The sequence below is a fragment of the Hippichthys cyanospilos genome, chromosome 2, assembly GCF_059441005.1.
Source record: "Hippichthys cyanospilos isolate Australia breed blue-spotted pipefish chromosome 2, RoL_Hcya_1.0, whole genome shotgun sequence".
Classification (NCBI taxonomy): Eukaryota; Metazoa; Chordata; class Actinopteri; order Syngnathiformes; family Syngnathidae; genus Hippichthys; species Hippichthys cyanospilos.
The window spans coordinates 19878109-19889276 of record NC_142370.1 but is presented as its reverse complement, the minus strand read 5'-3'; the positions used below and the strand labels follow the sequence as shown (position 1 = coordinate 19889276).

Below are 11168 nucleotides of genomic sequence, written 5' to 3'. Positions count from 1 at the left end.
TGCCCGCGGGAACCGGGTAACCCCCGAGAATCACAAGAGTAGCCCTCAGGCCAAGTGATAAAATGTGATTCTGTAATTATTTTACAAATATACATTGTCACTCCCTCTCACTGGATCAACCACGCCACAAGTTTTGATATGTACAGCTGATGGTTAATTATTCGTCACCGTCAAACTCGATGGCTGTCTTCCAACTCTGAGGGGAATGAAATCCAAATGTCCAAATCTTTAATAGGCTGATGAAAACAAGTCACTTAGTCACTTCAGCCGACGCTTGTCTTCTCCGCGTCACAGCAGCACATGCCAAAAACACGGAAGTGCCACAACAAAAATGTCCCCATGGCAACAAATAAAATACACCGTAATAACGAACATCAGGGTAAAACAAATTGAATAACATATTTACAATAATTAGCAATTTTCAGATTGTAAACTTGACAACGTTTTAACAAATTAACTGACAAACTATTTTTGGCCGTTAAATACATGTTACATTTACTACAGTTGTTCCTTAATTATTGTGAGAAATCTTGAGCATGATCAGTGTCTACGTAAACTGCTAGCCCTTCGTATTACTCGGTACCAAAGTAGCTCTGTGGTTTGAACATTGTTTTTGTTTTTACCTAATGTCATTGTGTTTTGTGGCTCAAGTTCAGCAGTTAAATGCAAATATCACAAGTAACAAATAACACTTGTCTGAAACAATGTTTTTGTGTGTGTGTGTGTGTGTGCGTGGAGTGAATATTAGTTCTGCATTTTAAGTTGTGGCTTGCATCAAACAAATATCACTATTGTAACCCCCAAAAATAGAATCGCGACTGTGATACTTTAACCTGCATGGGAAACCTTTCCTTTTTCCTCTTTGGGGAGCAAAAAAAAATTAAATAGTCTGTTTTTGTTTAGCAACACCTCCTGCCCCAGCTTCCACCCAGCAACCTCAGACAGCTTCTGGCCTTGCAAAGCCCAAAGGCAAAGATGTTAAAAGTGCTCAGGGTTCCTCTGCCCCAAAGGCTGTTCCAGGCAGAAGAAAACGCTCTTCTCTGTCTGCCTGCTCCTCCTCTCCCACCTCACCAAAATCCACTCCCTCCTCAACCCCTTTGTCACCAGTTCCGTCCCCCTTAGCTTCCCCGCCTTCAGCTAATCATGCTGCTCGTTTTGCCCCGAAAGTTGTGAGGGCTGCCAAACAAGATAAAACCAAGAAGGGAGAGGTATTTATGCCTGAAACTGTCTCTCAAGATGTCAAGGTCATCAAAGAAAGTAAAATGTCAGTGGTTACAAAGCAAAATGTTGATGTCAAGCCTGCCCCAACTGAGACAAAGCCTAAATCCCCAGCAGCTGCAAAATCTGTTGCAACCCCAGTAGCTGCTAAAGTCACCACAAAGTCAGCTGTGAAGTCAGATTCTCTTTCTTGTAGCCTTTCCAAGTCTTCTGAAGTTACTTTGACGACAGCCGTGTGTATCCCTGCTGATGACGAGCTACCACCTCTCATTCCGCCCATAAAATCTAGTAAAATATTAAATCAGAGTCGCCCCATTGCATCTGTAGAAGTATCTAAAAATGAATCCAAATCTGTGCATGTATCTTTAGAGGAAATCAAGACTGACAAAGAGCCATTGATGCCTACTAAGAAAACTGTTCCAGTGAAAGAACATGTTAAAGCTCCAACTGTAGCTGCTGAGACCATAACACAATCTCAAATTAAGTGCAGTCCCACCTGTGTGGAGACTAAGCCAGGCTTTCCTGTGGAGGGGGCAAAGCTAGCCAATCAGGCTGCCAAGCCTGCCCATCAGGTCAAATCTGCTCCAGTGCAGCCTATTCCTTTGAAAGTTACCGTGCCTGCCCGTGCAGATGTTGCCCAGATGGCCCCACAAGACAGGGCTGTCAAACCTGCTTTGATTGAGGCCGCCAGGCCACCTTTGCAGCAAAATATTCCTCCTGTGTTAGCTGCTAAGTCAACTTTACAGGACAAGCCTACACCCATGCAAGAAACTAGGCTAGCCCCACTTGACAAGGCTGCCAAGCTTGCTCCTGTGGAGGCCACCAAGCCTGTCTTGCAATACAAACATGTTCCCCTGGAGGCTCCCAAGACAGCCTCCAAGGACAAATCCACTACCATGAACGCTGCCAAGCCAGCCTTACTAGACAAGGCTGCCAGTCCTGTTCAGGCTACCAATACAGCTTTACAGGACAAGCCTGCGCTCAGTGAGAGTGCCAAGACAGCCCCTCAGAAAAAGCCTGCCCAACCTGTTTGTGTAGAAGCTACCCAGCTAGCCCCGCAGGACAAGCATGAGGTTGCCAAGCCTGCCTCTCAGGACAGTTCCACAACCGTAAAGGCTGTCAAAGCAGCCCCTCAGGGCAAGGTGGCCAAGCCTGTGCTGGCCACTCAGCAGGCCTTGCAGGACAGCCCTGCTCTAACTGAGGCTACCAAAACAGCCCTTCAGGACAAATCCACCACCATTAAGACAGTCAAAACGCCCCCCCAGGACAAAGCAGGGACAGAGGCCACCAAGCCTCAGATCAAGTCCACTCCCATGCAGGTTCCCAAGCGAGCTCCTCTGGAGACCACCAAACCAACTTTGCAGGAAATGCCTAATGCAGTTGAGGCTACCAATACAGCCCCTCAAGACAAATCCATTACCATGAAAGCAGCCAAGACAGCCCCTCAAGACAAGGCCACCAAACCTGCTTCTATAGAGGTTCCCAAGACAGCACCTCAAGACAAGGCCGCCAAACCAGCTTCCAAAGAGGCGACCAAGACAGCATCTCAAGACAAATCCACTACCTTGAAGGCAGCCAAGACGGGCCCTCAAGACACGGCCGCCAAACCTGCCTCTATTGAGGCGACCAAGACAGCCCCTCAAGACAAATCTGCTACCATGAAGGCTGCCATGACAGCCTCTCAAGACAAGGTAGCCAAACCCGCTTCCATGGAGGCTACCAAGACAAGCCCTCACGACAACTTCAACGCATTGAAGGCTGCCAAGACAACACCTCAAGAGAAGGCTGCCAAACCTATACCCATAGAGGCAACCAAGACAGCTCCTCAAGACCAATCCACGACAATAAAGGCTGGCATGACAGCCCCTCAAGGCAAGGCTGCCAAATCTTTTCCTGTGGAAATTACCAAGACAGCTCTTCAAGACCAATCCGCTACCATAAAGGCTGCCATGACAGCCACTCAAGACAAGGCGGTCAAACATCCTACTGTGGAAGCAACCAAGACAGCCCCTCAAGACAAATCCACTACCCTGAAGGCTGCCAAGACAGCCGCTCAAGACAAGGCTGCCAAACCTGCTACTGTCGATGCAACCAAGACAGCCCCTCAAGACAAATCCACTACCCTGAAGGCTGCCAAGACAGCCGCTCAAGACAAGGCTGCCAAACCTGCTACTGTCGATGCAACCAAGACAGGCCCTCAAGACAAACCTACTACCCTGAAGGCTGCCAAGAAAGCCCCTCAAGACAAGGCTGCCAAACCTGCTTCCAAGGAAGCTGCCAAGACAGCCCCTCAAGACAAGGCTGCCAAACCTGCTTCCAAGGAGGCTACCAAAACAGCCCCTGAAGATCAATCCACTACTCTGAAGGCTGCCAAGACAGCCCCTCAAGACAAGGCTGCAAAACCTGCTTCCAAGGAGGCTACCAAAACAGCCCCTGAAGATCAATCCACGACCCTGAAGGCTGCCAAGACAGCCCCTCAAGACAAGGCTGCAAAACCTGCTTCCAAGGAGGCTACCAAAACAGCCCCTGAAGATCAATCCACTACCCTGAAGGCTGCCAAGACAGCCCCTCAAGACAAGGCCACCAAACCTGCTTCCAAGGAGGCTGCCAAGACAGCCCCACAAGACCAATCCACTACCCTGAAGGCTGCCAAGACAGCCTCTCAAAATAAGGCTGCCAAACCTGCTTCCAAGGAGGCTACCAAGACAGCCCCTCAAGACAAGGCTGCCAAACCCGTTCGTGTGGAGGTTACTAAGACAGCCCCTCAAGACAAATCCACTACCATGAAGGCTGCCAAATCTGCTTCTGCGGAGGCTGCCAAGCCAGCTACTCAAGTCAAATCAACTCTTGTCCAGGCCGCCATACCATCGCCACAAGATAAAAATGCCAAACCTGTACCTGGGGATGCCATTAAGCCATTCTTGCTGGACAAACCTTTGCCCATTGAGGCTCCCAATCAAGTTCATCAAGACAAATGTACCACTATGAAGGCCGCCAAGCAAAACTTGCGGGACAAACCTACTGTGGTGGATGCAGCCAAGCCAGAGAAACATGCTCAGAAGTCAGCAGCAACTAAAACTGTTATTGAGACCAAGTCAGAATCTCCTTTCCCTGACCCAAATGTACACAAACTGACATTTGCTGAAGCCCTTTCAAAGCCTACCCCAGTAAAACCTGATGTTGAAGTCCTAAATTCTGCTCCGTCGCTCAAAACGGCCCCCACAACCAATAAAACCCCAGGCCAGGTGGAGACTCTGATCAAGAACGATGAGGGTATTTCTTTCTTTCCTTCTTTCTGTTTTCTTGTGTGTCCTACTGTCACTGGATAGTTTCCCAAATGCTGAAACCTCAACTTGCTGTTAGAATAGTGTATGGGTAAATTCCTCATCTTCAAAGGCCAAGCTCTCAAATTATGTATTTAAGAAAAAATGTTTTTAAAAAAAAAAAAAGAAAAAAAACTGTCATTTTGTCCGATGACAGGTGCTTTTCGGGGGTCCCCTCTTTCCCCTTGTGTACTCCAGCTACTTATAGTCTCATTTTGTTTTAAACATAAATCTTTACCATAACTGTATCCATCCATCCATTTTCTAGAGCCGTTTATCATCACAAGGGTCGCAGGTTACCTGGTGCCTATCCCAGCTAGCTTCGGGCAATAGATGGGGGACACCCTGCATTGGTTGCCAGCCAATCGCGGGGCACAGACGGAACAACCATTCACACACCCAATCACACCTAAGAACAATTTAGTATCTCCAAGTCACCTTTTTTTTTTTTTTTTTTTTTAATCAGTATGCTTCCTGTCCGCTTTTGGGGGGTTTCTTTATCACAGGTCTCAATTGTGATAAATATTTTTGCCGGCTTCCTACTAAATATATTCTGTTAAGTTGGAAGCCGGTTTAACGCCGCTACAACTATCCGTGCTCATCCGTACGCCCTCATGATTTAAATACAGAAAGCAAATGGTCCATAATCAACACAATCGTCAGCATGGTCATAAAGTAAAATTAAAAATAACCAGATAAAATACAAAACAAATGTATGCAAACTCCAAATAGGGCTGCACGATTATGGCCAAAATAATAATCACGATTCTCATGCTCAATAGTGAAATCACTTTCATTCATCAATTGGTCAAACATATCCTATTTATATACCCCTTTTTTAAGCAAACAGTATATAAAAAAGGCTTCAAATTTACAAATAATAAAATTAAGTAAATGAAATATTCACGCATGACATTGCTCAAACACAGGGCAACACAGCTAACTTACTTGCTGGGTGGAAACCAATGAAAAAAAAGACGCCTACTTAGAACCAAGCACATTATTTGCTTTTGAGCAAATTTTAATCGATTAGCAGTGAAAATGTCATTTTTGGGTGATTTCGCAACTAATTTATTGGGTTTTTCATAATAGGTTTCAATTCACAGATAGCGCTGTTTATATTAAGAATTAGGTAAGAAATTTAACGCCATTTCACACTGGTAAGCAATATAATAGGGAGGCGTTTGTCATGCAAACCATTACCCACTGGTGGTAAGAGCTTGACTTGACATGTAGGTTGAGGGTTAAATCAGGCTTTTCAACTGTTAATATCGCAGATCGCCTTAATCGTGGCATCCAATGTCGTGATTGCGATTAAAATTTGATTATTGTGCACCCTTCACTCCAGATTAATTCTCGCGCACGTATAATTCGCATACATGTAAATAAATAAAAATTCTGTCTGTACAGAACTAAACATTGTTACAATTTTGATTGATAATGCTCCAGATTATGCTCAGAAATGAACAAATGTTTTATGCCTCTGCCCGTACTCTCAATTTGCTGCTCACTTAAAGGTTTATTTTCCTATCTTGTTTGTCATAAATTTACGGAGAAATATCAATATTTTTCATTTGGGCAACATTTTTCAGTTTCTTTTTTTTTTTTTTTTTTTTTTTTTTTTTGTACTGCGATTTCTTGTGAAATGACATCTACTTTAAATTTTTGTTTCATCTCATTATTGTATATATCATAAAAGCTATACAATTTATAGCTAGCTTCAAAGAGCAAGTGTCCACTGCTTATATTTTTGGGGGAAAAAGGCATGTTCCTTGCCAAAAAAAATGACAGTTCCCTTTTAATATTCTCCCTTGCAAACGAAAGTCGTATGATTGGCGCTTTTCAAGTTTTATGCGGAACATTGAACTGTTCAATTTATTCATTTTATTTTTTTATTTCAAAAAATGGCATTTGAATCAAACAGGCCATATTGGTCTGGCCCTATCAAATGTGCTACATTTTGTGGAAGTGAGAGCAGGGTCCAATATATGTAGTGTAGAGACATGTTGAGAGAGTTTGAGAACAAGCAAATATGTAAGTTCCCATAATACCAGAATGAATGCAATTTTTTTCTTTGTTTCTGGGATAACTTTATTTTGATCAAAATTGTAGGTTCCGGTACAGAATCGGAGAGCGACGACTCTGTCCCAGAGCTGGAGGAACAGGACTCTGCACAGACACAAACGCAGCAAGCACAAGTAAGGGTGAAGTCCTTTTACTAATACAGTGATCCCTCGCTACTTAGCGCCCCACCTACTGCGCCCTGAGTGCATCGCGGATTTTTTGGAGGAGAAAAAAAAAAAAGTCTGGTGGAAAGTTTTCCTGCATGCCAGACCAGGGATTTATCATTAAATGTACTTGCCACAGACATTACTCGGACATCCAACTACTGCAGCACACACATTTACTTAATCTTAGATTATTTAACTTTATACACTGACCTGACTGCTCTGGGTTCTCTTTCCATGTCTTGGCTGCACGTAGTCGGGATCATGGTGAGCCGCGGCCCGCAGTTGCTTGTATGTCCAACTAAGAGCTGATCAAACATGATTGTGCTGCCCCTTTTTGGGAGGTACATGTGCTTCCCCTTTAACCCTTTAAGGCAGTGGTTCTTAACCTGGGTTCGATCGGTGAGTCGGTCTCAGGGGTTTGGTGGAACCTTCGCCGCAGAGGTCCACCCCTCAGTCTAAAAAATCATTTTATTTTTTACTAAAGAAGGCTTCGGTGAATGAGCGTATGAAACGGTGGGGTTCGGTGCCTCCAACAAGGTTAAGAACCCCTGCTTTAAGGCCTCAAAAAAAGACAAACGCCAGTTCTCAAGGGCCCGTGTCTAGCATGTTTTTCAAATCTCTTTTTGTAACACACCTGATTCAAATGATCAGCTCATCAACCATTTCTACTGGAGCTTCATAATGATCCTGATCATTTGAATCAGATGTGTCACAAAGAGAAACTTGGAAAACATGCCCTTGAGAACTGGCGTTGTTTTTTTTTTTGGGGGGGGGGGGGGGGGGGCATGTGCTTCCCCTTTAAGGAAGCAGGTGTGCTGCCCCTTAAAAGAGCAGGTGGACCATTAGTACTATTTTGATTGTGTGCGGTGCTACCCAGTGCAAGCACAAAGGCAGATTGTTGAAGTTTTTTTTTTCTCTCTCTCTCTCTCTCTCTCTCTTTCGAAATCCACTGTCCCTCAGCTGTAACTCGGTGACTCGAAAGACGTCCTCCGCTATGACGAAAAAGTACTATTCTCACCTGATGGTCCAAGCGATCTGTCACGAAGCTCTTGGGCCACTCCTTTGCTGCAATCGACCAATGAGGGCAGGAGTTATAACCCGCCCCCTCAGTTAAAATAGACTCCTCATTGGTGTCTGTATCTTGTAGGCGTGCTCCTTGAGCTTAATGACAGATCGCTCGGCCAGTCAGGTGAAAACAGTACTACTTTTTTTTTTTTTCTTGTCATAGTGGAGGACGTCTTTTGATCACACATGACTGAGAGAGATCATAAAAAAAAAAAGAAAGCTTTGGGATCCTCTTACTTTTTATAATAAATTGGAATTTCAGGTGAAAGCGCTGCCTTTTAATCCTTATTCTGCCCTCGTTGTTAGTCGTCAACTTAGCAGATAGCTAACAGGGTTCCGCGATAAACACCAAGGCACCTGGTAAGTTTTTGATGTTTACTGAAACAATTGTGAAAGTGAATCGCTGAGAGCGATCGAAAAGGGAAAGAAAGCTTTGGGATCCTCTTACCTTAAGTAATAAATATGAATTTCAAGTGAAAACTCTACCTTTTAATCAGGTTCGGTCATCTATTTGCCCTTAATGGGACATATAAGCAACTGCAGGCTGCGGCTCAGCAGCCAATTTGACCAGTTAACCGCGAAAAACGAGGGATCACTGTATTTGCAACTCGTAATAGATGTTGACTCTTGGATGATGATTTACACAGTGACTTTCGTTCTTCTGAATGTTCTGAAGCTAATCCTTCTGTCCTGAGAAGAGCTTTTTTATCCTTTGGAAGGTGCTCAGTTTCTTGATCCACATTAATAAGGGTGAACATTTTTGCTTTAGGTTGCAGCTGCCGCTGAACTAGATGAGGAGCCCGTCAGTAAAGCCAAACAAAGCCGCAGTGAAAAGAAGGCACGAAAGGTAACTTTAAATTGTAGCCATCTGTTTGCTTTCACCAAACTTGTCCACACCAATATATGAGCTGTATGGAATTGTCATCCTTGTTTGTTTTTTTTTATAGGCAATGTCAAAACTCGGTCTCAGGCAGGTAACAGGTGTCACCAGAGTCACAATTCGCAAGTCCAAGAACATTTTGTTTGTCATAACCAAGCCAGATGTCTACAAGAGCCCCGCGTCAGACACATACATTGTGTTTGGTGAAGCTAAGGTATGTTGCATTGTAGTTGCACGTTTTTGTTACGTTTGTTTAAATTACTCTCTGTTGTCAATAAGAAAACCCGGCGTTCACAGTCTGGTTATTAATCAGCCCTCCCCCCTTTTCTAACCTAGATCGAAGATCTCTCTCAACAAGCCCAACTGGCTGCTGCAGAAAAATTCAAGGTGCAGGGAGAAGCTGTATCAAACATCCAGGAAAATACACAGACGCCAACAGTACAGGAAGAGAGCGAAGAGGAAGAGGTTAATACACTTTTAATTTGGGCAAATGCCCCCCCCCAAATCTGCTCTGTGCTCGTCATTCATCCTGTCGTTATAGGTTGACGAGACCGGAGTTGAGGTCAAGGACATTGAACTCGTCATGTCACAAGCAAACGTGTCTCGAGCAAAGGCTGTACGTGCCCTAAAAAACAACAACAACGACATTGTCAACGCTATTATGGTGAGTTTTTTTTTTTTTTTTAGTCTGTCTGAGGTCGTTTTACTCGAGAGTCATTTCAAATGGTTTGCTGCAATGATGAGTAAGACAGTGACTTTCGTTCTTCTGAGTTGAACTGAAGCCAATATTTCTGTCCTGAGAAGTGATCCCTTTGAGTATTTCACTGGGGAAAGAAATCAGTATTGTTGTTGACTTTTTTTTTTTTTTTTTGCAGGAGTTGACAATGTAAAATGGACCCTGGCACGAAGTGTGAAGAAAGGTTGCTGATTCATTATTAGCTCATTTATAGAATTTATACCCAAGATGGCAATTAAAATGTGGCTTAACAATATGAAAATATGGTTTGTATTCATTTCTGAAGGAAAAAAGCATTTAATGGTACAACGTAATCTTTAGACCATGTATCCTGTTAACTTTCAAGGATATGGCGTAGACTAGGGATGGGCACCCTAAAGTAGGGATGAGGCCACAATTTATCAATACCGCTGGATCACACCTTGTGTGTGTGTGTGTGCGTGCGCGCGCAATTTTTATGTGATTGGATGGCAGAGATGTGTTGGATTTGTGGTGTTATTGTGGCGTTAAGTATCTGTATGTTTGACTCCCGTCTTAACATGAGCTGATTCATCTCAAGGGGTAGACTCAAATGCAGCACGGTGTGTTGACTCAAATGCAAATAACCAGATCAAATCAACGTTCAGTGTGTCTTTGAGTGTGAATTTATTTCCATGAGGTTTTCAAAATAAAGCTCGCGTTAAAGAGAACAAAAAAAAAAAAAAAACCTTCCAACAACAAATTTGACAATAATACTGTTAAAAAAAAAAAGTTCATTCAAAACTAACCGGTGAGCATTTTCATTTGAACTGGGTAAGAGGCTTCATAAGGAAACGTCAACGGAGGCACTGAACCAGTACATCAATTAAGGTAAAGATACATGAAGGTACTTTTTGTACATTCACAGAATATCTCTTAAGGAACATATTTTGCAGTGTATTGAACAATATGCAATACATGTAATATTACTTAATTTCCATATGGTATACAGCATTCATATTTGTAGTGAAATATAAATGTTAAATCTCATACAGTATTTCAAATTTGCAACATGAAGTGGTCCTGTGTGGTATTTGCATGTTCTTCCCGTGCCCGCATTGGTTTGCCACATTCCAAATAGTATAGGGGACACTCCCAAGTTTCCTTTAGGTGTGATTTGTGAGTGAATGGAATGGATAGATTTTGAACCTCAAATATCCTCTAATTGTAGAATGAGCCTTGCTTCAACTCAGCGTCAGGCCCCTTACCTTCTTTCAATTATGAGATTTGCAAGGTGACTAATGGATACCTCGAACACTGGAATGGAATCAGGCCTTGTGTACACCTAGCCGGGGTTCTTGCAAACGGGTGGTAAATGTCCCCGGTTTTCCCTATTTGCTATATGCCGGGCTTTTTTTCCCCATCAAAATCGAATGTTTCGAAACCTGCCCAAGCTTCCAGTTTCGTGGTTCCGCGTAACCAGCTTCAACTGAGATTTGCGTCATCGCGCTACTTTGTCTTTTTTTTTTTTTTTCGCCCAAGACACTGATACGAAAGTTCTTTCTGATCGGATAGAATTTGCGACGTTACGCCAGAGGCGGAAGTTCTTTATGATTGGTTAGAATTTGCGACATTACTGCTACCTAGCGACTCGGCATGCTTTTACTGAAGACTCATTTGAAATCGCAATTTGAAACTGCGGTTTCATATTGACTCGACTTTTTTTTTTTAATGACGACGACGGGGGGGGAGACTGC

The 11168-nt window shown here is 43.5% G+C and overlaps 1 protein-coding gene and 2 non-coding genes across 3 annotated transcripts; all 3 read left to right on the top strand.

The window, feature by feature from the left end:
* The first annotated feature begins 1844 nt into the window (after positions 1–1844).
* LOC148427760 (uncharacterized) lies at positions 1845–9715 on the top strand. The gene is made up of 7 exons (XM_088408014.1): positions 1845–4491; positions 6654–6739; positions 8607–8684; positions 8785–8931; positions 9054–9182; positions 9259–9381; positions 9593–9715. Exons 1-7 carry the CDS (start codon positions 1860–1862, stop codon positions 9605–9607), a joined length of 3210 nt encoding a protein of 1069 aa, XP_088264140.1. The 5' UTR covers positions 1845–1859; the 3' UTR covers positions 9608–9715.
* Positions 8463–8536, top strand: LOC148427762 (small nucleolar RNA SNORD59). Its single transcript, XR_015864937.1, has one exon. It is a non-coding gene; the product is annotated as a small nucleolar RNA SNORD59 (small nucleolar RNA).
* On the top strand, positions 9448–9522 carry LOC148427761 (small nucleolar RNA SNORD59). The gene has a single exon (XR_015864936.1). It is a non-coding gene; the product is annotated as a small nucleolar RNA SNORD59 (small nucleolar RNA).
* Positions 9716–11168: the final 1453 nt, after the last annotated feature.

Coding starts and splice junctions, on each gene's coding strand:
- LOC148427760 (XM_088408014.1), top strand. CDS start 1,860: ATGGCCCCACAAGACAGGGCTGTCAAACCTGCTTTGATTGAGGCCGCC. Junction 6,740..8,606: donor CACAAACGCAGCAAGCACAA/GTAAGGGTGAAG, acceptor TTTTTGCTTTAG/GTTGCAGCTGCCGCTGAACT. Junction 8,932..9,053: donor TTGTGTTTGGTGAAGCTAAG/GTATGTTGCATT, acceptor TTTCTAACCTAG/ATCGAAGATCTCTCTCAACA.